At 46.7% G+C, this 25,518-nt stretch overlaps 1 protein-coding gene across 6 annotated transcripts in view; it reads right to left on the bottom strand.

The window, feature by feature from the left end:
• Positions 1-22,703, bottom strand: part of Szrd1 (SUZ RNA binding domain containing 1) — a 28,436-nt gene extending 5,733 nt beyond the window's left edge. Inside the window, exons 1-3 of one of the 6 annotated variants that reach the window (XM_055611318.1) lie at positions 22,618-22,703; positions 1,952-2,001; positions 88-339 (exon numbers count right to left, since the gene is read on the bottom strand). In XM_055611318.1, coding sequence (XP_055467293.1) covers positions 88-339; positions 1,952-2,001; positions 22,618-22,668 — 353 coding nt within the window. In that variant the 5' untranslated portion in view covers positions 22,669-22,703. Of the gene's footprint in view, positions 1-87; positions 343-1,951; positions 2,002-15,480; positions 15,592-22,617 lie in introns of those variants that run through there. The other 5 variants (XM_055611316.1, XM_055611320.1, XM_055611319.1 and 2 more) reach the window with 5 other exon arrangements.
• Positions 22,704-25,518: the final 2,815 nt, after the last annotated feature.

A 25,518-nucleotide genomic window follows, 5' to 3' on the forward strand; every position in this document is an offset into this window, starting at 1 on the left:
CCAGAACCCACATAAGGTGCCCAGCAAGCCAGTGCGCATGCAGATTCTACCAGCTCCTCCCCTGCCACTGCCGGCATGTACACTCACCTGTCGAGGATGGGTTTCTCCTGTTCCTCCTCAGGGCTGGCACTGCCCAGGATCCGTCTCCGGGCCTCTGCGTACTCTGCCTCCCGCTGTGCGAGGGACTTGACAGGAAGGGCTGGCCTGCTGGTGGAGTTGGGGCTGCTGACCACACCGTTGCTGGTGGGCCTCTTGAGGATGCGGATCTGTGGAGGGGGGCCCGTGGGAAGGCTATCGTCTTGAATCACAATGGGCACTTTGGGAGGAGATTTGGATTTCCTGCTGACAAAGAGCAAATACAGCTTCACAAATCCCACAATGTCCAGAAGACCCATCCAAGTCCCACACCCTCCTCATCACTGTCTTCTCCCTTCCTACTGTTCACCTGGCCCATGACCGGACAACTGCACTCCCACTCCTCAAGCAGGACAGCAGCCTTGCCACCAGCTCTGTAGGGTACAGAACTGCTCCACAGGTCTAACCCTGCAGGGGCCAGCTCGTCAACCTGTGGTCCTGAGGCTTCCAATCCGTGTGCATGGCAGGGCCAGCAAGCACCACCTGGCCACACCATAATGCAACGACTTTGATGAAAACCCCAGTTTCCCTACACAGACCAGAGTATGAGAGGCTGATGATCTGGGAGCCCCTCAGTCCAGGTCTCCCACAGCGTGTGCTCAAAATACAATACACAGACACCTGCTATGCCACTCTACCCGGCAACAAGCAAGACAGGATTTACCAAACTCTCTCTGCCTTCTGGCAAGTGACCTGTACCTCTCAGAGACAGGCTGCACCAGACCAGCACGTCACTGCCACATGAGAGCCTCTGAGAAGAAAAATCTTACCAGGGCTCTCTGCTCTGCTGGGCAGTGGCGGCGGGGCTAGGGCGAAGGCTGGGCATAGAAACAGTGCTTGGCAACGCTCCAAAGAAGGCTTGTCCAAGGCCAGTAGATGTGTACATCAATGCCAGGTGGCCACAAGCAGAGGTAAAATTCCCCAAACACAAAGAGGACCAACAATACAGGGAGGGAAGAAACAGAACCCAAACTGGAGGATGGAAGCAAGGTAACATCTACACCAGCCACCAGGGCTGCCCCAGACCTGTCAACCAGTTCTTGCTCACAACCACAGAGACCTCTGCCAGAGCCTGGACTGTCAGGAAGGGTGGAAACTGCGTGCTCTGGGTCAGGTGCAAGGGTCCAGGCTGAGTGTGGACAGCGTGTAAAGGGACCTGTGACCATGGGGAGCAGTTCCTGGGAAGAGTAAAGGAGCCAGCAGTCTGATCACAACCATAGGTAGTCTGGAAAGCCAGTGTGGGGCAAGAGACTCCCAGGATCCCCTGGGGGAGTGAATGCAGCCAGTTCTTCTCTGTTTGCTTATCCCTGGGTTATCTAAGCCCAAAGTCACCCACTCTGAATCCCATGTCCCATGCTGCACGATGGTGAGAAAACAATCAAAGGTCTCTCAAGAATGTCCTAGAATCCTTCCTTCCAAGATACCCTCATTAATAATACCCTAAACTGCCAAGTCTCCAAGTCACAGAGATATCATCTGTCCAAACCCTTCATGTCACAAAAGACATCGATATCCAGAGGGAAAAACAACTACCTCACACCTCAGAGCCACTGGGACACAGCCACGCCTAAGCCAAAACCTTGCAACTTGTCACCTTCCCTCTTCGCTTCAGATGACTTCACACAGGCCCCTGAGGCTGGAGACACTAAGCCTCACCCGGAAGCCTCAGTGCAGTGTTTTTTCTGGTCACCTACTGGGAGGCAAGAGCCAGCTGCCCAGGAGCCTATGCTAACACTACCAGCCAGCTGGAGAACCCTGCCTGCCCAGCTCTCCAGCGGCAGAGAGCTTGAGCCCTCACGCCAGACAGCAGCCTTACCTCTCCTTTTGTGTGATCTTCAGTTTTTTTTCCAATCGTCTGTCTATTTCCTAGAGGAAAAAAATGTATATAAAAGTGGAAAAAAATCTCTCTCAAATAAAACCTTAAGTCTCTATTTTTTTTTCCAGGCCAAGGGCAGTGTCCTCTCTCTAGCCAGGCACATGGACCCTGTGTCCTTCAACTAGACCTTAAGGTTTGGGGACCTGGCTCCCTCTGCGGGTCCATTTCCCCTTGGCCCCATGAGCACAGCAGTAGTCCTGGACCTCATCAGGCTGGGTTCACCTGTTCTGTCCTTCCAAGTCACTCCAACCACTCCAACGTTCTCAACATGCACATAACCAAGTCATTTCCCACTCCGCTGCTCAGAGGACCACGTCTGAGCCTGCCTTTCTCAAACCTCTAATCTATTGTTCCTGTTCTGCACTAGAACAGGACTGGGCTACCAGTCCTCAGCCCTGCACACCCAGTCGCCTCCTCTCTGCAAAGCCTCTGATCCCACCAGTGCACTGAACATGTGCTCCTAGGAGGTTAACTCTCCCTTTTTCATCCCTTCACAGGCTCATGGTCAACTAGTTCATAATCTAGTTGTGTACTGATACATGAGCTTTCTGTGGCCAGCATTTGGGGAAAGAGTAAAGAGAAGCCTGCTGTTTGTCTCCAAGGTGGACCCAGGGAATCTGAGGGTGAATCAGAGAGAAGAGTACCCACAGACTTGATTATCACAAAACCACCATTGTAGAGAAAGGTTAAGAAAGAGCCTGAGATCGTGCATTGTGGTGCATGCCTGTAATCCCAGCATTCAGGGAGGCAGAGGCAGGTGGATTGCTGTGAGTTCAAGGCCAGCTTGGTCTACAATGCTATCCTGTCCGTGAGTCCAGGACAGCCAAGGCTACACAGCGAAACCTTATCTTGAAAAACCAAAATTAAATAATATTAATAATAAAAAATACAAACATACATAAGGAGCGAGCCTGAGGACCAGCAGGTTGAGACTATCATCCAGTACAGTTGTCCTAAGGACTTCAATTTCTGCCATTGGAGATTCACAGCCTGGGCCGGCCTGCTGTACTAGGCTAGCACCAGGAACTCCACATACCTGCATGAGGAGTGGGGGCATGCACAGAGCTGAGGCTCAACTCTAGGCTCTGTGTTTGTCCCTTTCTCTGAGGACCAGAACAGCTAGCTCCTGGAGAGAAAGGGACTGTGTACTCAGCAAGTACTTCTCTAAAGAGTGTCTCTCAGGCATAGGTGATTTGGTTGTGACTACAGTGGAAGGGTAAGGTGGGGGCTGCTCTTGGGAGGAGACTGGGGTACTGCTAAGGGGCTGTATAGGGCAGACCCTATAGCTAGGAACAGCTCCCAAAGTCAATTGTGCCCAGGCTGGAGACCCTGCTTCTAAGACGTAAGAGAGCCAGGTATCTTGGCACATACCCACAATGCCAGCACTAGCAAAGGAGGCTGGGGGGTAAGGAATTCAGGGAAGTGGGAGTTATGGGATAAGGGGTCCAAAGGTCAGCAGGTGCAAAGCATTCCAACCTGCAGCCACAGTGACACTTCCTCAGAAGGGGCCCCTGCTCACCACTGTGTGCAAATACCCTGAGAATGGCCATGCTCTACAAGAAAGAAGGCAGTTCAAGCTAGCCAGTGCCATCCTAACCATCTAAAGCCCCACTGGCTCACCTGAGAGAGAATCAGTGTGTAGCAAATGGACAGGCTGATCACTCTGAAGTGATCTTCCTATTCAACCACTGGCTGAGAGCCATACAATCAGCCCAGCTTGCTTGCTTGCTTTTCTCTTTCTTTCTTTCATCTATATCTATATCTATATCTATTTGGTTTTTTGAGACACAGGGTTTCTCTGTGTATCAAGCCTGGCTGTCCTGGACTTGTTTTGTAGATCAGGCTGGTCTTGAACTCACAGAGATCCACCTGCCTCTGTCTCCCAAGTGCTGAGCTCAGGGCAGCTTTCTTAAGGGCTGTTTCTAGAAGGTTCCTTTTCATCTTTCCTAATTTGCATCTCTTACAAACAATACAAAATTATACTATCTAAAGCTGTATTTAAGTACAAACATGGCCACTCATTTTAGGCCATATAATATACCGTGGTCAGGAGGCACCATTAAGTCTCTGGGGTACCTGAAGAGGCAGTTAAACCTTCCGCCCTAGCTGGAATACAGCTGTGCCCCAAGAAACAGCCAATGAATAGAAAACATACAGCAATGGTAAGTAACTAGAATGTTCCCGACAAACATGCAGATCCTATACAAAACACAGTTCCTGACAGAATGATATTAATTCTAGGAATTCCTTTAACACAGTGTCATTTCAATGGCAAACATAACATCTTACACTAGCTTAAAGCTGATTCCTTGAGATTTCTCACAAGCAGCCTCTACTTTACTTGTGAGTATGCAGGTGTATCTGAGCATAAGTGCAGGCATGTGCGGGTGCCCACGGAGTCCAGAAGGCATCAGATCCCTTGCAGCAGGAGTTACTGATGTTTGTGAGCTGCCTAATGTGGGTGCTGAGATTTGAACTCTGGTCTTCATGACTGAGCAGCATGTGTTAACTGCTGAGCCAGTCTCAGCCTCTTTCTTTACTAAGTTTACCACTGCTGATTCCAGTTTCTCCATCTTAACACATATTTAGCATCTGTGAAATATAAACACTTTCAAACAGGATTGAAAGTCAGCACCTGCCCCATCCAAAGACGCTGAGTTTTATATGCAAGGACATACTGGGGGCAGCAAAGGGTGGCAGGCCACTCAAGAGCATTGGTCACACCTAAAGACAGGGACAGACCACTGCCAAGGCTTGGCTGATAAGTCTTGTGCTATTTTAAGAAATTCTCATTTCATGGGCTGGAGAGATGGCTCAGAGGTTAGGAGCACTGGCTGCTCTTCCAGAGGTCCTGAGTCCAATTCCCAGCAACCACATGGTGGCTCACAACCATCTATAATGAAATCTGGTGCCCTCTTCTGGTGTGCTGGCCTACATACAGGCAGAATACTGTTTACATAATAAATAAAGAAATAAAACTTTTCTTAAAAAGAGAGAAATAAATATTCATCAGGTAGATTCTTACTTTCTTATCGCAAAGGTCAAAGGACACAGACAGAGGCAAGAAGTCCTGATACACCAATGGAATGTGAGCTTCCTTCTCTTCGGCTACAAGAGAAGTCACCTGCCAGTGCCTACACATGAACCTGGGCATGAGGAGCTACCTCTGAGTAAACTCTGTCCTAGCCAGACATGACCAGCCAATGCAGTACACTTGAGATGAGCCACTGGGAAGGCCTTTATCTAAGAGCCGGTCACTCTCTGAGCCACACCACTAGCACTACAAGAACGAAACCTGCTACTCTAGCCATCCTGCTAGGCAGGGAAGGCAGCAGAGGGTCACCAATCAGGTCACAGAATGAGAGGCAAAGCCGGGCTGTCCTGCTGAAGCGGTGCTGGCCATCACACAGTGCTCAGGACAGCGAGAAGGGAGACTACTCTGCCAACAACTGGAGAGGGGCACGCACCAGGGTAGTCAGTCCATCCACTGGCTCTGACACAGCTTTCCAATCTATGTGTTCCCAGGCTTGTTCTGAGAAACTGAGTGTGGAGAGACAATTGGCAGGCTGCTTTGTTATTGAGCTCTCAGCGAAAAACATGTTTTCACCTTGGAGACAGTAACAGGCAGGACGTTTTGCCAGGTTCATTTCCTTTTGTTTGAGTAAAGATCACACAGACAAGTGGTCGAGGTAAACAAGTTTGACTTCTAGAACCCTTTCATTGGATTGAGGTGCTTTGCTCTGACTATAAAAAAGGATTGTGAAATAAACCCGTGCGCAAGTTTCTACTGGCAGCCCTCTTGAACAGATCCCATGTGTAGTGTGTTGGTTTTAAAATTTTCTTTCAATCCTCACTCCCCACTCAAGAACTGTTCCACTCTGCTGGCGGGCTCCGGCAGTATGGTGCCTGAACAGGGACCCTGAGATTCAGGGAAGCAGTGAAGGACACTGCTGGCCAGCTCGGATCATAAAGTGAAAGGGTTAGGCTAACTTTGTAACCTATATGTCTTCTGAAGCCTATAGTTTTGAGTTTTAGGTCCAGATTAAGCTAAAGCCTCTTAGTACCTTTCCAGAGAATGAAGGAATGTGACCCTATCTGTGAGGACAGATATAAAAAAAGGCAAGCAAGCAATGACCTTCACTCGGCAAAAAGACCAGACCCTTGTCTTTGAGATAGCGTTTCTTAGCAACAAATCTAGTCTTCTTCTGAGTAGCTTTTGACCTCCAGCCAAAAGTCTGTAGCCCCTAATCTTCAAGGATGAGCTAACCACCCCCACCTTCAATTGCAGCTGCATCCACACTTGGCAGGACTGGCCAAGCTTGAGCACCTAAGACTAACCAATTATCTTACTTTATAGCTTCCTCATCCAATCCTAAATTGCCAAGACTGCAACTTCAAATCTCCCGCAATTTTTCTTTTAAAAACCAAAAGGCCTTTGTCTCCCAGTGCCACTCTTTGCTGACCGGCAGGGGTGACCCCATTGTGCAATGGTTAATAAACCTCTTGCTTTTGCAACGAGTCTTAGTCTGTGGGGGTTTCTGGGAAGGGCGCGATCTTGAACTCCTGAGCTGTGAGACCCCAGGTCTTACAAAAGTAAAGAGAAAAGGGCACGGTGAGTAAAATTTGAAAATAAAAATGGGACAAGGCAGTAGCCTCATGTTTTTTTCGTATGGAATTTAATTAGAAATCGTCTGTATATACAGCATGGAACTGAGAAAGTAAAACTTTCAGGGTTAGAGAGGAAAAGGAAAGAAAAATGGGAGGATTCAAGACAAAAAGAGATTAAACCATCAGCTTCTCCAGAAGAGTTGTATGTCCCTCCTAATAATAATTTGTTAGGAGAAGACTTTGAGGATAACTTAGATCCTGATGAGGTTGCAGAGTTGGAGAAAGAACAAGCTAGGCAGAAAGAAGACTATATAACTGAGTTTTATGGTTTTCCAGTTCTAGAGCAACCTGATGGACAGGGTAATATGGTGAGAATCCATGCTCCTATACTTTTAAACAATTAAAAGAATTGAAAACTGCATTTTCTCAATATGGTCCTACAGCACCTTTCTCTCAAACTCTGTTAAAGTCCTTGTCTAAGGAGGCTGTCTGCTCAGGGGACTGGAAGAAATTAGCAAGAGAATGTTTAGCAGAAGATCATTTGTTATGGAAGTCAGAATTTGCTGAGCAGTGTCAAGCAACAGCTAAAATCACTGGAGAAAAAAAAAGGCAGTTTCTCAGTTTTTCCAGTAAGAAAACTAATGATTAATTCAACAAAGCCTCTGTTATCATAAAAATCGGATTCAACAAATAGCAAAGTGTTTTGCCTGTCTGTTTTGAATATATATATTTACCACGTTGAGCCTTTTATTATGGTTCCTGTGAATGTTTCTCAGGCTTGGTATTTTGATAAGGGGTCATCTTTGAAGTCACTTTTATGGAGTGTTATAGGACTTGGCTTATAAATCTTATTACCTAAGACAGGGCATGAATGATGGAATTCATGTACTAATGCTGGGTAAAAAATAAAAATGTATCTTTCAAGAGAGACAACCTAAGACAGGCACACTCTTCTGCTCCACAGCTATTAAGTTATTTCAATTTTAAAAATATAAAAAAAGTAGACCTGTGGAGAGCCGCTTGTTTGTCAGGCTGCTTTGTTATTGAGCTCTCCGCAAAAAACATGTTTTCACCCTAGCCTTCACCTGGAGTCAGAGATAGGCAGGATGTTTTGTCAAGTTCGTTTCCTTTTGTTTGTGTGAGGATCACAGAAGACAAATGGTCGAGGTAAACAAGTTTGACTTCTAGAATCCCTTCATTGTACTGAGGTGCTTTGCTCTGACTATAAAAAGGGATTGTGGAATAAACCCATGCTCGAGTTTCTACTGGCAGCCCTCTTGAACAGACCCCACGTGTCCTGTGTTGGTTTAAAAATTTTCTTTCAATCCTCATTCCCCACTCAAGAACTGCTCCACTCTGCAGGCGGGCTCTGGTAACTGAGCCCAGTTACAACTCTCCCAAAGAGTGTACTCCAAGGAGAACAGGTCTCCTCCAGAGACCACACGGGCCTACACTGCTGTGCCTCACACGGAAGCATCAGCCTGGAGATTCTGGCCTCTGACAAAGACCAAATTACTTTTTTTATTTTATTTTAATTTTATTTTTTTAAATAAAGATGCCCAGAACCTTGATCGTGTCACCAACTTCTATGGCTAGAGCAACAAACACTGAAGCTCTGACACTGCTCTGAGTAGACCCAGGACAAAGACAAAAAGGGACATAAACACAGGACAGGTGACTAAGGATCACCTGGGTGTGCTGTGCCCTCTCCTGCAGAAGTCTTTGGTGACAGGTGACACTGTGCTCTGTTAAGTGAAATGGATTCCTTTCTCTGGGTCCAAATCCATGTACAAGATCATCTGCCAAACCCAAATACCACATGCTCTATTAGGCTATACCATGTGAACACAGGGCATGGCCAAGCATGCCTATGACACCAGTGTGTGGGGGCTGAGGCAGGAAGCAACTCTGGCTCTTCCTTGGGGTCCTGATTTCACTTACAGATAAAGTAAAAAGACTTCTAAGGCAGAACGAATCTAGAAGGAATACAGCCTACACAGGGCAACCGTGTCTCAAAAGGCAAATGAAAATGATATCACATAGACTCCCTGGTCTGAAGAATAACAAAGCCAGAGAAAAAGGAACCACAGGAGGAAGGAAGGCTGATGTTTTGGACAGGATGGTCCTTTGAGTAAAACCAGTCCCTCCAGGTGAATGCACCTGAGGGAGGGCAGCAGCTTCACTGGCTGTTGATGACCTTTAACCTCACAATGTATGTGCTTGCAGAGCCTCTGGCAGGAAGTTGTGGTAGAAGCCAGGAGTATGATGGTGAAAAAGTCATTCCAAAGGAGGTAAGAGCATGGAAGGGCCTCAGATAGCCTACTTTATTATTTTTAACTTTTTTATGTGTTTTGCCTGCATGTACTGTGTCCTGGGAAGCCAGAGGAGGTGCTGGAGAAACAATGATTCTGCTGTTAAAGCACTGCCTGCTTTTCCTAAGTGCCCAGGTTCAATTCCCAGCACCCACATGATAGGTTCCAACTGTCTGTAACTCCAGTCCCAGGAGATCTGATGTTCTCTTCTGGTCTCCACGGGCAATAGGTGTGCACATAATATACAACACACACACACACACACACACACACACACACAGCCAAGACACCCATACACATAATAAACTTGGCAGGCTGACGCACACCTTTAGCTGCAGGACTCAGGTGTCAGAAACAGGTGAGCCAGCCTGGTCTATATAGCAAGTTCCAGGACAGCCAAGGCTAAATATATAGTACGATTTTGTTTCAATAGATAAGTGGATAGAATTTTAAAGTTTAGCATTCACTATGTGCAGGTGCTTGTCAGGGTGCACATGTGAAAGGCAGAGGCTATCTCTCAGGAATTGGTTCTCGCTTTCTACCATGTTGGTATCGGAGACCAGTCCTCAGGCACCTAAAGCAAGAGCCTTTACTTGCTGAACTATCTCACCAGTCCCAGCCTACTTTTATGAAATCTGGGCAGGGACAAGGGAGACAGAAGGGACAGGGGTCTATGTGAAAGGCAAGGATGATTAGAGCCAAAGGTTTGCTCTGGGAGCTTCTGCCTGCGATCCTAGCACCAGATAGGCTGCGGTTGGATGTTCATCAGTTAGAAGTCTGTCTAGACCACAGGGTGAGTCCCAGGTAAACCTAGGCTAGAGAGTATGAGATCCGAAATCAGAAAATAAAAACTAAAACAATGAACTTGAGAGATGGTTCACTGGCTAAACTGAGGACCTGAGTTCTGATCCCTAGCACCTAGGTAAAATCTGGACACAGTGCTACAAGCCTATACCATGGCCCTGGGGGCAGAGATGGTCAGAACCCAGGGCCTGCTAGTCAGCTAGTCTAGCTGCTATGGTGAGCTCCAGATTTTGAGAGCCTGTTTAAAAAAAAAAAAAAAAGAGGTGGAGACTGATAAAGTCACCCTTGTTGGGCGGTGTGGCATGCCTTTAATCACAGTGTTTGGGAAGCAGAGGCAGGCAGCTCTCTCTGAGTTGATGCCTTTTACAAAAGTATGAAAGCAAATCTAAAAAGAAAAGTTGAACTATATATGGGCTAAATTAAAAAGCCAAAACTATACTTTAGGGGAGCAAGAGAGACGCTCTAAGGGGCTGAGGCCATGTGCCTTTCACTACAAATGTGGGAAAGACTGTTTTCTGTTCTTTTTCTCACAAGACATTGCTCCCTTCTTTGTTCCTCCCACAGTGAGAGAAAACATTCCACTCTAATTAAGTGGGTCACCACAGGGCACAGGATCCGGCCTGACTCCTCTAAGAAAGTCTAGGCTTCATCAGCATCTCCCATGTCTATTCTGCTTCCCTAAGAAGGGAGAGAGCTGAAGAACACCATTTGTGGAAAAATGGCTTTTGCAGCCATTTTTGCAGCCATTTTGCAGATGTCCTCCGTCTTGGAGCCCAGAGGTGAGCAGGCCAGCTGTGCTGGTGGGCAGAGGCAAGAGCAAACCACAGAGGCTGAAATGCTGTGGCAAGACCAGTGCACGGAGAGCAGTCCTGCTATGCTGTGGACTGTAGAAAACATGGGTTGGATTAGAGCAAGGAAAAATAGGGCAGAAGAAACAGGGAGGAAGAGGATGAAAAGAGTAATAGAGGCAAAGAAGGAAGAGAAGATGCCTCCTAAAGGGACAAATTTGTCTTACCTGTCAGGGAAATGTTCCCCCGAAACCCCTTCCCACTAAAACACATTCAGCTCTCAGGGTGTCTGCACTGGCCCAGTATTGGGGAGTCCTCTGGACACCCCCCTCTGCACTAGCTCTGTGTACCTCTCAAGCTGGGGTCACACTATTAAGTGCCAAATGTACACCAGATTTTCCACTTAATTCAGAGTGTAAAATAGTGTAGTTATAATCTCTAATGATTAAAAAAAAAAACAACAATTTTTATTTATTTTATTTTATCAGTACCTGCATATATGTATCTACCATCTGTGTGCCTGGTGCCTGTGGAGGCCAGAAAAGAGGATTAGATCCCCTGGAACTGGAGTTACAGGCTATTGTGAGCCTCCATGTGGGTTCTCTGCAAAAGCAACAATTAACCACTGGGTCATCTCTCTAGCTCCATACTTTAAAATCTTTAATATGCATTACATAACGGGACAATATCACTTCTGATAAACTGAGTAAAATTTAGACACGAGGCTGGGTGTGTGTGGGGGGTGGATCTCTATAAGCTTCTGGCCAGCCTGGCCCACATGGCAAGTTTTATGGTTATATGATGAGCCTGTCCCAAAATTTTCCATAGATAGATAGATAGATAGATAGATAGATAGATAGATAGATAGATAGATAGATATAGACAGACAGACAGATGGAAGAGGGCTAGAGAGTTGGCTCAGGTTAAGAGCACTGGCTGGTCTTCCAAAGGCCCTGAGTTCAATTGCCAGCACCCACAACCATCTATAATGGTGCCATCTTCTGACCTGCAGGCACACATGTAGGCAGGACGTTGAACACATAATAATTGGATTTCTGTGAGTTTCAAGGCCAGCCTGAGACTATCTCAAAAGACAGAAAAAATATGACACTTGTGGTTCACAGGGTACCTTCATCTTAGCATGATCCAACCCAAGAGTTTACTGAGGTAAACCTCGAGGGAGGCTGCATTATCAGCCTAAAAGCAAGGAGCACTTAACCTAGTACCCAAAGCTGGTGCAGGCCCTGCCTGGACCACACTCACCATCTGGCTTCAATCAGGCCTGATTCCACTTAGCCAAGCTTGCCAAGGAGCCCATAGCTGCCAGACTTGAGATGCTGAATCTCAGTCCCTCAGCAGCACCTGACTGCCCAAAGCTTCTTTCTAAAGAGCTGTTTTTTGGCCCATACACCACTCTTCAGATCCTGTCTTTGCCCCCAGAGGCTCTTTCTCACCCTCCTGACCTTTGAAGGCTGGAGACCCCAAAGTTTAGACCCCTCTGCTACATCCATCTTGGTGGTTTATCTATCTATCTATCTATCTATCTATCTATCTATCTATCTATCTATCTATCTATCTATCTATAGTTTGTTTCAAGATGGGTTTCACTATGTAATTCTGGTTGTCCTTTGAACTCACTATGCAGACTAGGCTGGCATCAAACTCACAGAGATCTCTGTCTCCCAAGTGCTAAGATTAAAACCCTGTGCCATTATGCCTGCTTGGCCTTCCTCTTTTTCCCTTAATCGTGTTTGTTTATCTCACACATGTGGAGGTTAAAGGTTCTCGACTTCTACCATGTGGGTCCTGGGAATCGAACTCAGTTTGCAAATCTTGGCAGAAAGTGCCTCAACTGCTAAGTCATCTCACTGACTCTGGGTAGGTTTCTTTTTGAGATAGGGCCTTGCCTGTAGGCCAGGTAGATCTCAAACTCATGGTAATCCTGCCTCAGCCTAGGATTACAGACCTGTGCCACCACACCTAGCCATACTGGCTATAGTGATCCAGGTCCACAGATTTACACACACTGATAGATATTAGGTGCCACATCACTGTCCCACTCTAAGAGCTATCAACATAAGACTCTGAGCCCACCCAAGCCTGCTTTCTCCACACCGAAGACTCTGGTGTCCTCTTTACAGGCCACTTCAACAGCTCTCGTTGGTTCTGCTTTCAAAATACACAGTAAACTTTCTTCACAGTAGTGGTCCATATCACCAACAGCCCCTGGCTCTTGCCCATTCCAACTGTATTCCCCATAGCCAGATCGAGACTTAAAACTGACCATGTCTTCCTGCTTCAAGGTCTAATGTCTTAGACCAAATGTCTCTACCAAATCTGGCTCCCCAGTGCCTCTGACCTCATGGACTACTTTCCCTTCCCATTTAGCCACCACACTGGCTTCCATTGTTCCTCAGACAAGGCCTGTGCACTCACTGTTCCCTGCCAGTAATGCCCTGGTATGTCGGCACAATTATCCCTGCACTGAACATTCAGCTTTTATTTTGTTCTGGTATTTCTGGTTTTGTTATTTTTTGTTGCTGTTTGTTTGTTTTGAGAAAGGGTCTCTACACAGCCCTGCCTGTCCTGGAACTCGGGATGTAGACCAGGTGTAGCGCCATCAGACTAGTTCCATGACCTTAGTCCTTAGATTCAGGTTTATAAAATGCATTCTGCCCCAGTCACTGATGCTTCCCATACCCCTAAATCCATTTGCTTTTCTTCATGCCTTTCTCCATATGAAGCATATGCTGGCGATCTCACCAACAGAGCTTTGTGAGCAGACACTTTACACTTGGCCCAAGAGCCCAAAACAATGCCCGACACACCAATCTGTTAACGGCCCTAATGGAGCAATTTTATATCTGACCCGGTTTTACAGATGGAAAAGAACCACTTCTGAGAGGTTATGTCACAACCACAGTTCTATATGGCCTGGAGCCAGTGCTCAGCTGGGTTGGTCAGTGTTCAAGGAAGTGACTAGTACACATTCAGACTGGAGCTAAGGTTGGCTGGGGTGCAGCTCAAAGGCAGGACTCAAGCTGGGCGAGTGGGGCTGTTCCACACCCTCCACTGCGTGTGTGGACCTGTGTGTATATGCCTTGGTGGGAGAGCAGGACCTGCAGTCTCTTATGTGGCACATTCTCTGGTCACCATCTCCAATTCCCACCACAACCACTCAGTCCTGCTCCACATTCAAGTGGTGACTTGATAAAGGACACACAACTAGTGATGGAAGCAACCAGCCTTTGCACCCAGGCCCGGTTCCCGTGAGCCCAGGTTTCCCAAGAAAGGGCAGATGACTTCATGGCCAGCCAGACGGTTACAAAAGGAAATAGCTCTTCAGCAGAAACCAGACCCAGCAATTTAAAAGGACCCCAGCGGAGAGGGCTTCAGAAACTGAAAACTACAGCCCTGACACAATGGAATGTTTGGCTTTGGACACTTCATCAGTCTCCGTGTGGGAGGGAATCCATGCAGGGCAAATAAAACGGGGCAAAGTCTACAGCACTCCACTTTGTGTGTGTGTTTCTTTTTTATTGTTTTACCAGTTTGGTTTTCACACAGCACTGAGCAACACCACTCTCAGAGAAGAATCAGTCAGTACATTAGTCCTCAGAGACAGCAAGCACAAGATGCCCTGGACATTCTTAGGACCTGTGAGCCCCAGTCAGGACTGTCAGGGCCTGGAGGGCAGTGACTCCCTCCAGTTCTCACCCCAGCCTTCACTCTCCAGCCCCCAGGTTAAATCTATCAACTCAGTTTTACAAATGAGAATGAAGCTGAGAGAAAGGCAGAGAGCTAGCTGCTCCAAAATCAGACACAGCATAAAATCCCCAGGCTAAGTGGCTTCTGTGGCCACACTGGGAAGAGAAAGAGTAAAGACACCATTCTTCCTAATGGAGACCTCCAGCCACTTCTTTCAAAGAAAGGCTCAGGTGGGCAGACTTTGGAGGACGAATGGTTACTATCACAACATCTACAATTTTATGTGAACACCCAAGGGTGCGCTTATTGAATCCAGTTAGAATCAATGGGTGGCATTCAGGCAGGCGGAAGAGAACACAAATGGGCCACAAGACACACAAAGAGCGGACTCCAGAGGAGAGGAGTGCAAATAGGACCAGCTGAGAGCACTCAAACCTAACAGTTTAATCCTGAGCAAAAAATACTTGTAATCTCTTTTTCACCTGGCCACAAGTGTCTAAAAAGTTATTTCAAACCAGATGAAGGAAGGCTGAGGCAGGGGGTTCACAAGTTCAAGGCCTATCTGGGCTACATAGTGAGTCAAACTAAAGAAAGAAAATGTTTTGTTCAAGATTTCAGCCAGGTAGCACCTAGCCAGCAGTCAAAGTTTGGGTGTTAGAGTGGGCTCTTCAGCACTGAGTCTCCTGAGATGCGTAAGTCTCAGCTCACCCTGCTACAGAAGCAGGTCAAGCCCAGTTGAGAAGCCGGGAGAACTTCAAGAAACCAACAACAAAGCATGCTGAAGCACTTTACCAGTTAATGACCTGGTGACAAGCAAGTGTAAACAACTAGAACATGGCTCAGGACCAAAGGGGCTGGAACTGACCTCATGATTTCCTTGCTTTGCGCAGAGGAGCAGGGGAGCATGTAGAATTAAGTATTAGTTAATTAACGCTTAATTAGTAAATTCTGCACTAGGGCCTCTTCTATGCCCGCTCTGTTTGTCCCAGCTCAAGGACTTTGTCTAACACCCAGATCTTTTGTCTAAGTTTGGATTTCTGTCTGCGCTGGGATAACACGCCTACCACAATGGGTAACAATGCTGAAATAAAGTACAGTCTGGGGGAGCCTTTTCCAAGCATCCTCTCCTGCTCCCAAACAATCGACACAGAGCCCTATTAGATTTACTCAACAAGCCTTAAAGCACCAAAGCTGGACAGACACTCATCTGTTCTAACCCTCTACTCTAGTCTGGCCCCAAATTACTTGCCATATTGATCTGGCCTGGGCTGCTTCTGCTCCACCAGGTCAGTCCTCATGGCCAGCAAATCATGGTCACATCCTTTCTTTCCCTCTGTTTCCTCCTTTCTCTTCTTCCGGCTTTCTCTACCTCACGGTCCCTACTGAGACCCCTTCACTGGATAGGAAGTCCAGCTTCCCTGCCCTTCCTCACCCAGCTATAGGCTGCTCAGTTTCTTTATTAACCAATCAAAGGTAACTGGGAAACACTGATTACCCAACACTGATCAATGATCATGACAATGCCCACATCCAGACTGCCCAGACTGCAACCAGATCTTGGGACACAGAATTCAGCATCTGAATACACAGCACGCCAGGCCAACCCCCAGCAGGATCAGGGATAGATCAATTTCCACCCTGCGAGGTCAGTGAGCATGGACATAAAGGTGCAGTCAGACTAACTGTAGTGAAAAGCATGTAAAGCTTCTACTGTCTTACAAGCCCTTCCAGTCAGGACCTGTAGGATCTGGGGGGTATTGTCTGTTCAGCTGTGAGCAGTGCAAACAGGGAGCAGAAAAACAGAACCAACAGCTGGAGGATCACCAATGCTTTGTAAGCCCACAAAGGCCAAATCATGAGCTGGGAATCTGATTCAGGGTTCATAAAGAATGTCAGTCCTGGGGGCCTGGAGAGATGGCTCAGAGGTTAAGAGCACTGGCTGCTCTTTCAGAGGTCCTGAGTCCAATTCCCAGCAACCACATGGTGGCTCACAACCATGTATAATGAGAGCTGGTGCCCTCTTCTGGTGTGCAGGTGTACATGCAGGCAGAACATTGTATACATAATAAACAAATCTTAAAAAAAAAAAGAAAAAGTCAATCCTTACCTCTCCAGACTCCCATACAACTCACCCAAGCATCAAGGTTTCTATTGTCCACATTTACTATCCTGTTAGAAACAGACTGACTAACTTCCTATGTGCAGAGCGGACATCTTGGTACCAGGGACAAGATAAATCACTGATGGGATTTGTTCCTAATTTCTGTGGCATTTGGTTTCTTAATCTTAATGTTTGGATCAACATCCTGCAGAACAAGACATTAGGAAGCTGTGTGTCAGAGGCTAACAGAGGTAAGACTGTTTATGAAATCTCAGGGCTTCTGATGGCATGCCAGGTAGTACTCTTCTCCAGCTGCAGCCAGCGCTGCAAGAACAGGAGCAGAGGACCCAATGGCACTCGCACTCCAGGTTCAATCCCTCGTACCAGAAAAAGAAATAAGAAATTAGTTTTAAAAAAAAAAAAAAAGTTATTCGGCCACAGCCAGGTAAAGTATTTAAACTCAATCTCCTCCTAGGAAACCAACAAGCCAGTTGCTGTCTTAACAGGAGGAAAATAATCTCCGCCTGTGAGGGAGGCATTCAGAAAACACTGTGTGCTCTGTGGAGGCCGGCTGCCTGACTCAGCAGGGGACAGGTGCTCACCGAGGGCGGCCAGTGTCCCTAGAGGAGGGGACTATTAAGAGGGCTGGCCCCAAGAACATGTCTGGGTCACTTCGTCTCCACAATAGTGACTTTTTCTTGGAGGATTTCACCAACAGCCTTGGAGAGACATGATTCTCTCCTGCAGAAGGAAAAGCAAGGCTGCAGTCCACTGCAACCATGGCAGCTCCCTCTAACACCCAGAGCATGCATGGAGCCCCATTGGAAAAAAAACTGGAGCCACTGCTGAAAAGCTCATTATCCTTCTTTCTTTGAAGCCACAGGAAAGCAGATCTCTTTCCAGAGGTCAGGGACAGCCACCTATTGGCCATCAAGCCTAAATTGGCCAAAAACTCTGAAAACAAAACAAAACAAAACAAAACAAAACAAAAAACAACAACAACAACAACAGAAAAAAAAACACCCAAAAACCTTCAGAGAATACTGCAAGTCCCAGACTTCCCGAAAAGATGAGAAACTGCTGAGGCCTTCCGGCTTGGCAGAGCTGGGTGTGTATAGTTTGACACTACAGCTATTAACTGTCCTCTTTACTGTAAAGATGGACAGAAATCAGCAACATGGAACCCCAAACTAACTCATTTGCTGTTTTGTGCCCACTACAAAGACAACTGCACACATTCCAAAATGACAACAGCTACACCTTGAAGAATACGGCCACTCCTACGAAAGGAAAAGATTTAATCTTTTAAATGAAAATCCAACTGTCTGGCCTTGGCAAAAGGAGGAGGTAGGGAGGCAGCTATTTAAAGCTTTCCACTGCTTTAAGGCCAAAGTTGCAGCTCCCAGAAGCAAGTTCAAAGCGCCCTTACAAACCTCTCTGGCTCCATCTTTTTCCACTGAGCCCTGCCAACATGAGTGTCTCTAGCCAGGAGGAAATACTTGCAGTGTGGGAAGCTCTCCACACAGCGCCTCATCCATGTGTGCATTGGCCACACCACCACCTGCCCAGTGACCAGACAACATGACTCCATTCAGCCCAACTTTCAAATCTTTTATAGTTCCTCTTTTTTCCCCAAGACATGTTGCTAGGTTGGCCTTAGACTCATGACCTTTCTGCTTCAGTGTCCTGAGCCTTGGGATTACAGGTGTGCACCACTATTCTTGGCTCTTGGTCTTTAAAAATTCATGTAGACACAATCTCCTACACAAGACCTTCTCTGGCACTCCATTTGCACTCCTTCTACGCTTTCTACACAAAGTGTTGCTGTTCCGCTGACTCTTTCACTGGATAGCAGGGTCCAGTGGCTGGCATACAAATGATATATATATGATTATGGACGCTTTCATAGGCTTTCATGCCACCAAGCATCACTGATGGGGCAATGTCCAGATAACTGGCTCACATGGGTAGAAAGTAAACAGACATTTAAAGTCTCAATCCAGAAGACCTGTTACCTAGTTATCCTTTAACTTGCACAAGACGTTTTAGTGGGCTTGCAAATGAGCTCAGTAGTAAAAGCCCTTGCCTGGTATTATGAGGCCCTGGGTTCATTCGTGGTACAGGCAATATTAAAATCCATAGCTGAGATGAAGGCACACAGCTATGATCCTAGAGGATCATAGTTTACAGGAGAATCTGACTTTACAGTTAACCTGGCCTTCATAGACTCTGCTTTTAAAAAGAAGGTCGTGCAGTGGTAAGGGTGCTGATGCCAAGTTCAATCCTGGGAACCCACCTGATGGAAGGAGAACCAACTCTGCAACTTGGAGGTCAAGTTGTTCTCTGACCTCCACATAAGCTCCCCCTAGGCCCAACGCACACACACAATAAATAAATGTAGAAAAAGATCCATTTTCTTCCCATTAGCTGCTTAATTTGAGGAAGAAAAAAAGTTTCAAAACAAAAGTTCAAAGGAAACTTTAGGGATACAGACATGAGAGGCTGCAATGCTGTATAGCCACCAGCCTACTTTTGTGAGACACCCACCTTCTGCTAGCAGAGGTGGCTCATCAACAAGAGAAGACAGTCCACAGTCTATGTATTTTGTCTATACCTAATGGTGTGTATAAACTAGCTTCAAACCACCAGAACCAAGGCTGAGTGTGGCAATGCACACCTTTCACCTCAGCAAAGGCAGGTGGCTCTCTAAGGCCAGCCTGGTCTACAGAATGAGTTCCAGGACAGCCAGGGCTACACAGAGAAACCCTGTCTCAAAAAAACAATTGCTGATCTACTTTCTGGGGCAGGAAGATGTCTTCCAATTACAAGCTGCTCTCATTGCATTTGAGATTTGCTGAAGATAAAGGACACAGTTCAAAGCTTGAAGCAAGAGTAAAGGTGTACCTTGGGGCCCTGGGTCTGATCCTCATGGCACCCCCTATCAATACGGTCTGAATCAACAGTGACTCAAGTCCACATTTTCACATCCCCACCAGGCACATTTTTGAAAAAGCATTTCTTTAGCTGGGTGCAGTGGTGTACACCTGTAATCCCAGCACTCAGGGATGAAGAGGCAAGCGATCTTTTTGAGTTCCAGGCCAGCCTCTACAAAATGAGTCCAGGACAGCCAAGGCTGTCTCGAAAAGAAACATTTCTTTGGTGAAAGGAAGCTGTACTCTCTCTGAATTCTTTAGATTGTAGCTGCAGCCTCTCTCAAAGAAACAGCAAAGGAACAATTGTACAGCAGGGAAGTGGCCACAGATGAGCAGCAGCCCGGTGACAAAACACCTGAGTTGTTTCTTCAAGTCCCCCCTTTTGTCAGTGGAAACAGCATGGATGACACTGGGTATTCCAAAGACACTCAAGGGAAAACATGACTTCAGATCCTGACATAGGAGAAAAACATTCCAGCAAGATCCAGTTCTGTAGTGTTGGAGGGCAGTGATCCTCTGGATCCATGGAGTCTACACACTTTACAACCAGCCAGCTCCCATTCACTAATCTCTCTGCTTCTACCTAAGTTTTGTTCTGCTTGTTTCTTTAGGCCTTTTCTTTTTTGGAGGTTGGGCACATTCAAAACTCATTACCAGCAGGAGAGAGGGTAATCTAAAGCTAAGAATTTTAATATTAGCAACTGCCTGCATTTGAAAGTCAACTGGACACAGTGATGTGAATATGCTTCAGCCCTCCCCACCCTTCTTCAGAACGGAGTATTTAAGGGAATCAAATTCATGACAGCCTTTAGAGGCCAGGTGTGGTGGCCCATGTCTATAACCCAGCATTAGAAAGGCTGAGTCTAGGGTAGTCTCTGCAACAAAAGCCTGACGTTCACAAACAGAAACTCTTCAAATAAACATTTGAGGTCAGGCACTTTGGGAGGCAGAGGCAGAGGTGGGTGGATCTCTAAGAGTTTAAGGACAGACAAGAAAAAAAAAAAAAAAGTTTAAGGACAACCAAAACTACGTAGTCAATTCCAGGCAGCCAGAGCTACACAATGAAACTTTATGTGATGGTTTAAATGAGAATGGCTCCAATAGACTCCTATGTTTAAATGCTTGGTGCCCAATTTGTGGCACTGTTTGGGAAGGATTAGGAGGTGTGGCCTTTGAGGTTTTAAAAGCTCACACCAGGCCCAGTGTCCTGTTTGCCCGCATGCCTGCCAGCAGCTCCCTGTCATGATGGCCTTTCTTTTATAGGCCTTACCTTGGTCATGGGGTGTCTCTTCACAATGAAAGGACAATAAATAAGACAGTCTCAAAAACACAAAGCAAACATATTAAAAATGAAGACCAGGGGCTGGAGAGATGGTCCAGTGGTTAAGAAGTGCCCGCTGCTCTTGCTAAAGAGTAAAGTTCCATTCCCAGCACTCCCATCAAGTGGCCCTCAGTGGTCTGTAACTTCGCTCCAGAGGAGCCTATGACTTCTGGCATCCTCACACACCTACACATCCATGAACAACGGGGCGTAGGCTCTCACTTTCTCAACTAAAAGTAAACCTTAAAAAAGAAAAGAGCTGGAAGTGTGCGCCTTTAATCCCAGCACTCCACTCAGGCAGCTGAAGCAGGCAGATATCTGAGTTCCAGACCAGCTGGTCTACAGAGCAATTACAGGATAGCCCGGGTTACACAAAACCTGTAAACCCTGTCTTTTCAAAAACAAAACAAAATCCAATAAATAAATAAAAATAATCAGAAATAAATGAGGGCTTTTTATGCAGGGGATGACAGGAGGGGTGTCTGGGTGGTTCACTCCTAGAGGCAGGCCATAAGGCAGAAATTGTGCATTTTCTGGCAGAAGTCACTATTACACACACCCCCTAACACATAGCATTGTGTTAGGGATCAATGTTAGGGATCAACTCATAAACACTGGTGGAATGAATAAATAACCAAATGACACCTGTTGCTCTCTATAAAAATCCTATTTGTTGGGTGTAGTGCTCCACACCTTTAATTCCAGCACTCTGGAGGTAGAGGCAGGCAGATCTTTGTAAGTTCGAGGCCAGCCTGGTTTACGTGGTGAGTTCCAGGACAGCCAGGGCTATGTAGAGAGACCATGTCTCATAAAAACCAAAACCAAACCAACCAAACAAAAACCCTTTAACTTACTTCCTTGATTCAAGCTGGAAGGTACCTTTAAACACTCTACTGAATAATCTCTGAACCAAGCACTCCTTCAAAGGCTCCTTAACGCTAAGTGGGAAAACATCACCAAACTTTCGAGAAATGCTGAACCAGCAGAAAAACTTCGAAGCCCAGTTTCAAAATTCCTGGTAAGATACAGCACTACTGTGCTGGTCAGAAGCTCCAGGGGCAGACAGACCCAGCTCCTCATCAACCTTGGAATATGTGATACCGCACACATAAGCTTTTGAGAAGGATGTCACCGGAGCCCAGCCCAGGCGCGGACACATGGCCACCAAAGAGACATTTCCGTCGAACCTCAAATTCTGAAATCACCATATTAATCACGAACCTGCGAGACGAGGAGTTCGTATTTGGGGTAGTTTTTTCTTTTACTGTAACTTTTGGAGGCAAGCAAAAACTCCCAGATCATACCGATCGGTAATCTCCCCTTCTCTTCGCAGACATGAGGCTATCTTACAAATCACACCCTTCTTCCCTTCCCTCCACCCGGACGAACACACTCCGAGGTCCTCCCCACTGCACAGATCTTTGGGTGGGTCCCGGGGAAGAGCGTGTGTTTGCTGAGTTTAGGGGGAGCTCTGCTGAGACCCCCGGGAGACCAGAGTGCCTCGGGCATTCGGAGTAAAACTGAAAGAGGAAAAAGGAAAGAAAAAAAGAAAAACCCAGGCTCGTTCACCGCGGCGGAAGGCGCACAGCGGCGGGGGATTTCGGCCCAGCGCCAAGTGGTCCCAGAGGACACATGGTTGCTTGCTCCCCGCTGTCTCGGGGCCTCCTCCCGCTCTTCCTCCGAGCCAGGCACGCCGCCCGAGCCCCTCCCTCACCAGACAGAGCACAAGAACTTTAAAATGGTCCCTGGGGCGCGGGGACAAGAGAAAGTTGCCCGGGGTAGAAGGTGGGGCGTCCTGAGCGACGCGCACACCGCGGGGCGGAGAGGCACCCGGGAAAGGTGGAGGGAGAAATGGAACGCGGCCCCTTTAAGAGGCCTTCACGGCGCTCCGGGACCGGGGGCCTCTCTTCCACCTCCGGTCCGGTGTGGGAGACCCTTCCTTGGGGAAAACTATCCCCAGACCCGCTCCCCGGAGGCTTCGCTCACGCCAGGTCCGCCCGGCCCTGACGCGGGGCGGCAGCTCCTCCTTACCCCGCTGTCTGCCGCCTCCTCCCAGCTCTCAGCGACCTCCTCATCTTCCATCTTACTCGCCGCTTTCCCTCCTCCCCCCCAACCCCTCCCCGCGCCTGCGCCTTGAAGCGCGCCTGGGTCGCGGGCGGAGGCACGCAGGGCTTTCCTCAATGGACCACGCCCCCTCACCCAGCCCGGAAGAGGCTCCCGGCCAGGCCCCGAGCGAGCCTCGTCTGCCATCTTGGAAGAGGGCAGAGACGTCAGCTAGCTTCCATCTTTCTTGAGGGCAACACTTGAGCTCGTTCACTGGATGAGAGAGAATTCAAAAGAACTTCCTGCTTCGGTTCGGGAACTGTACTTTGTACATCTTTTCTTAGGACAGGCAATTGTTGAAAGAACAATTTTTCTTGTCAAAACTTGAATCGCAAAAGAAAAAAAGTGAGCCTAAGTTTTTTCTAAGCTACAAGTTATGTGTTTTGTTCTACAACATTCTGGAAACATTTCTATATTTGAACAAAGGATTAAAAATATCTCTCAAAAAATAAAAAAAATATCTCTCATACATAAAACATTGTATTGTTTCTATTTGATAGGGTGAAATTATTACAATAATTATTATTCTTGCTCGTAAAACGATATTCTAGGGGCGGGAGAGATGGCTCAGCGATTGAAAGTACTGGCTGCTCTTGCGGAGGACCCAGGGTCAGCTCACAACCATCTGCTAACTTCAGTTCTAGGGGACCGGATGTCCCCTTCTAGCCTCTGTAGGCATCAAACATGCATATGGTGCACAGACACACAGACAGACAGACAAAACATGACAAAGGACTTTAACCCTAGCACCGAGAAGACAGAGGCAGGTGGAGCTCTGGAGTGCCACCTTGGTCTACATGGTGAGTTCCAGACTAGCGTAGGCTAGCTGCATAGTGAAACCCTGTCTCAAAGTAAATAAATAAAAATCTCAAAAAATTGCAAATAGACAGCATTTCAACTATCCAACACTGCAGTACGTTCTCTACCATTGTGGTAAGATTTTTAGCTAGGCTCTTTAGACCATGACAGATCCTCATGCCAATCAACCTGTGATCGATCAAGACCAACCAGTGTGATGGATGGAGTGACTGATTAAAGAAAAATGATAAAGCAACAAGAAGAAAAAGATTGAAAAATATGACATCTGAACATGGTGAAAAGTATGACATTAAGAAGCAGCTGGGCACTGCTCCCGGCACTTAGGGAAGCAGAGACATGCAGATCGCTGCGAGTTCGAGGCCAGCCTGGTCTACAAAGTGAGTCCAGGACACCCAGGGCTACACAGAGAAACCCTGCCTCGAAAAACCACACACACACACACACAAAAAGCAGGCCTGTAAGAGTCCCAGATGATGACCCTAGAGTGCCAGCTGGAATTAGAATGTGATCTCCAGCAGATGTCAGAGTGGAAAAGACTTGGGAAGAACCTGAGGAGTGTAAAGAAACCCATGGAGTACTGTACTCAGTGAGGTTAGAAGCCTGATTTTTTTTCTGTATGGAGTGATTGACATTAAATCTTGGGGTCCATTCTATAAATCATTATTTCTGGCTACTTGCTTTGTGTTTCATAATATGATATGTGGTTCTTTTTATGTGGTTGCTTATATTTTTCTTTGCATAATTTAATGTGTCAGAAAATTTCATCTGAGGAAAAAAAATGTTAGACCAGGCCTTTAATCACACCTCTCCGGATATAGAAATAGGCAGATCTCTGTGAATTCCAGGTCAGCCTGGGGACAGAGTGAAACCATGTCTCAAAAAAAAAAAAAAAGTTCATAATATTGCATCTAAACTCAGACAAATAGAATTCCCGACTACTGAAGGTGTTCTGGGCCATTAAAAATAGATGAATATCCTAGACTGTCTTTTGAAAATTATTGGACTGTGCTCTTTTAAATCGAGAAAAATTTTATATGGATATTTTGCCTGCGTGTATGTCTGTGCGCCACATGTGCATGTGTACCTGGTGCGAGTCAGGTGGAGGCCAGATCTTCTGGAACTGTAGTTATGGATGATTGTGAGCCACTGTGTGCGTGCTGAGAACTGACCCAGGTCCTCCACAAGTGCTCTTAACTGTTGAGCCATCTCTCTAGCCCCAAAGTGGCAGAGTGCATCCTCAGCACGCACATGCATGAACGCTCTGTCCTATGCACAGCACCCTACCCTCACACAAACCCAGTTCCTGAAGAGTGTCCCTGTGTTATGTTTCTTCAGTATGTCAGAGGGCTCCTGACAACACATGTTTGAACATGTCCTATGATCTTAAGAAACATATAAAACTTGTGTGTCTCAGTTTCTCTAAGTACAAAAAATCGAGAAGTAATCATAGGTGTTTCAAAGCTATAGCTGTGGGCTGAGAATGCATATTCATTATGCTGAGGGCTGATGACGTAACTCTGTGGGAGAACGCCTACTTAATGTGCGTGAGGCGTGGTTTGATACCACACCTTAGACCGAAGAGTCACAACCGGTACCTGACCCACCGTAAAAATTCTAAGAGTCATGACGGGGGTGGGGAGGCGCTTTGCCTGTCTGAGGAAGAGGAAGATTTATAATTCTCATCTCTCTAATCCTTTCCCCAAGCACAGAAGGCAAGAAGCAAACACCATGTGTTTTCATTTCAGTGACATGTGCCTTATAGTTCGCTCTATTAAAAACAGCATTCAGCTGCTGTAACTAAGTTAACTGACTTGGAATGTTTTTTTTTCCCTTATATTTTTAGGGTACCATTAATCTTAATAAAGTAATGGCTTCCTGCTGTGACATTTTGCAGTTTGTATTTTTAGTGATTTTAATTGCAACTGTGATGGTAAAATGTTATTAGTTTTTATCTTCTAGTCAGGTAACCTGTGTACCAAATCAAAACTGCCTTCATTATCTCCAGGCCTG

Source organism: Psammomys obesus, unplaced genomic scaffold, assembly GCF_907164565.1.
Source record: "Psammomys obesus unplaced genomic scaffold, mPsaObe1.curated_primary_1811, whole genome shotgun sequence".
NCBI classification, from domain to species: domain Eukaryota; kingdom Metazoa; phylum Chordata; class Mammalia; order Rodentia; family Muridae; genus Psammomys; species Psammomys obesus.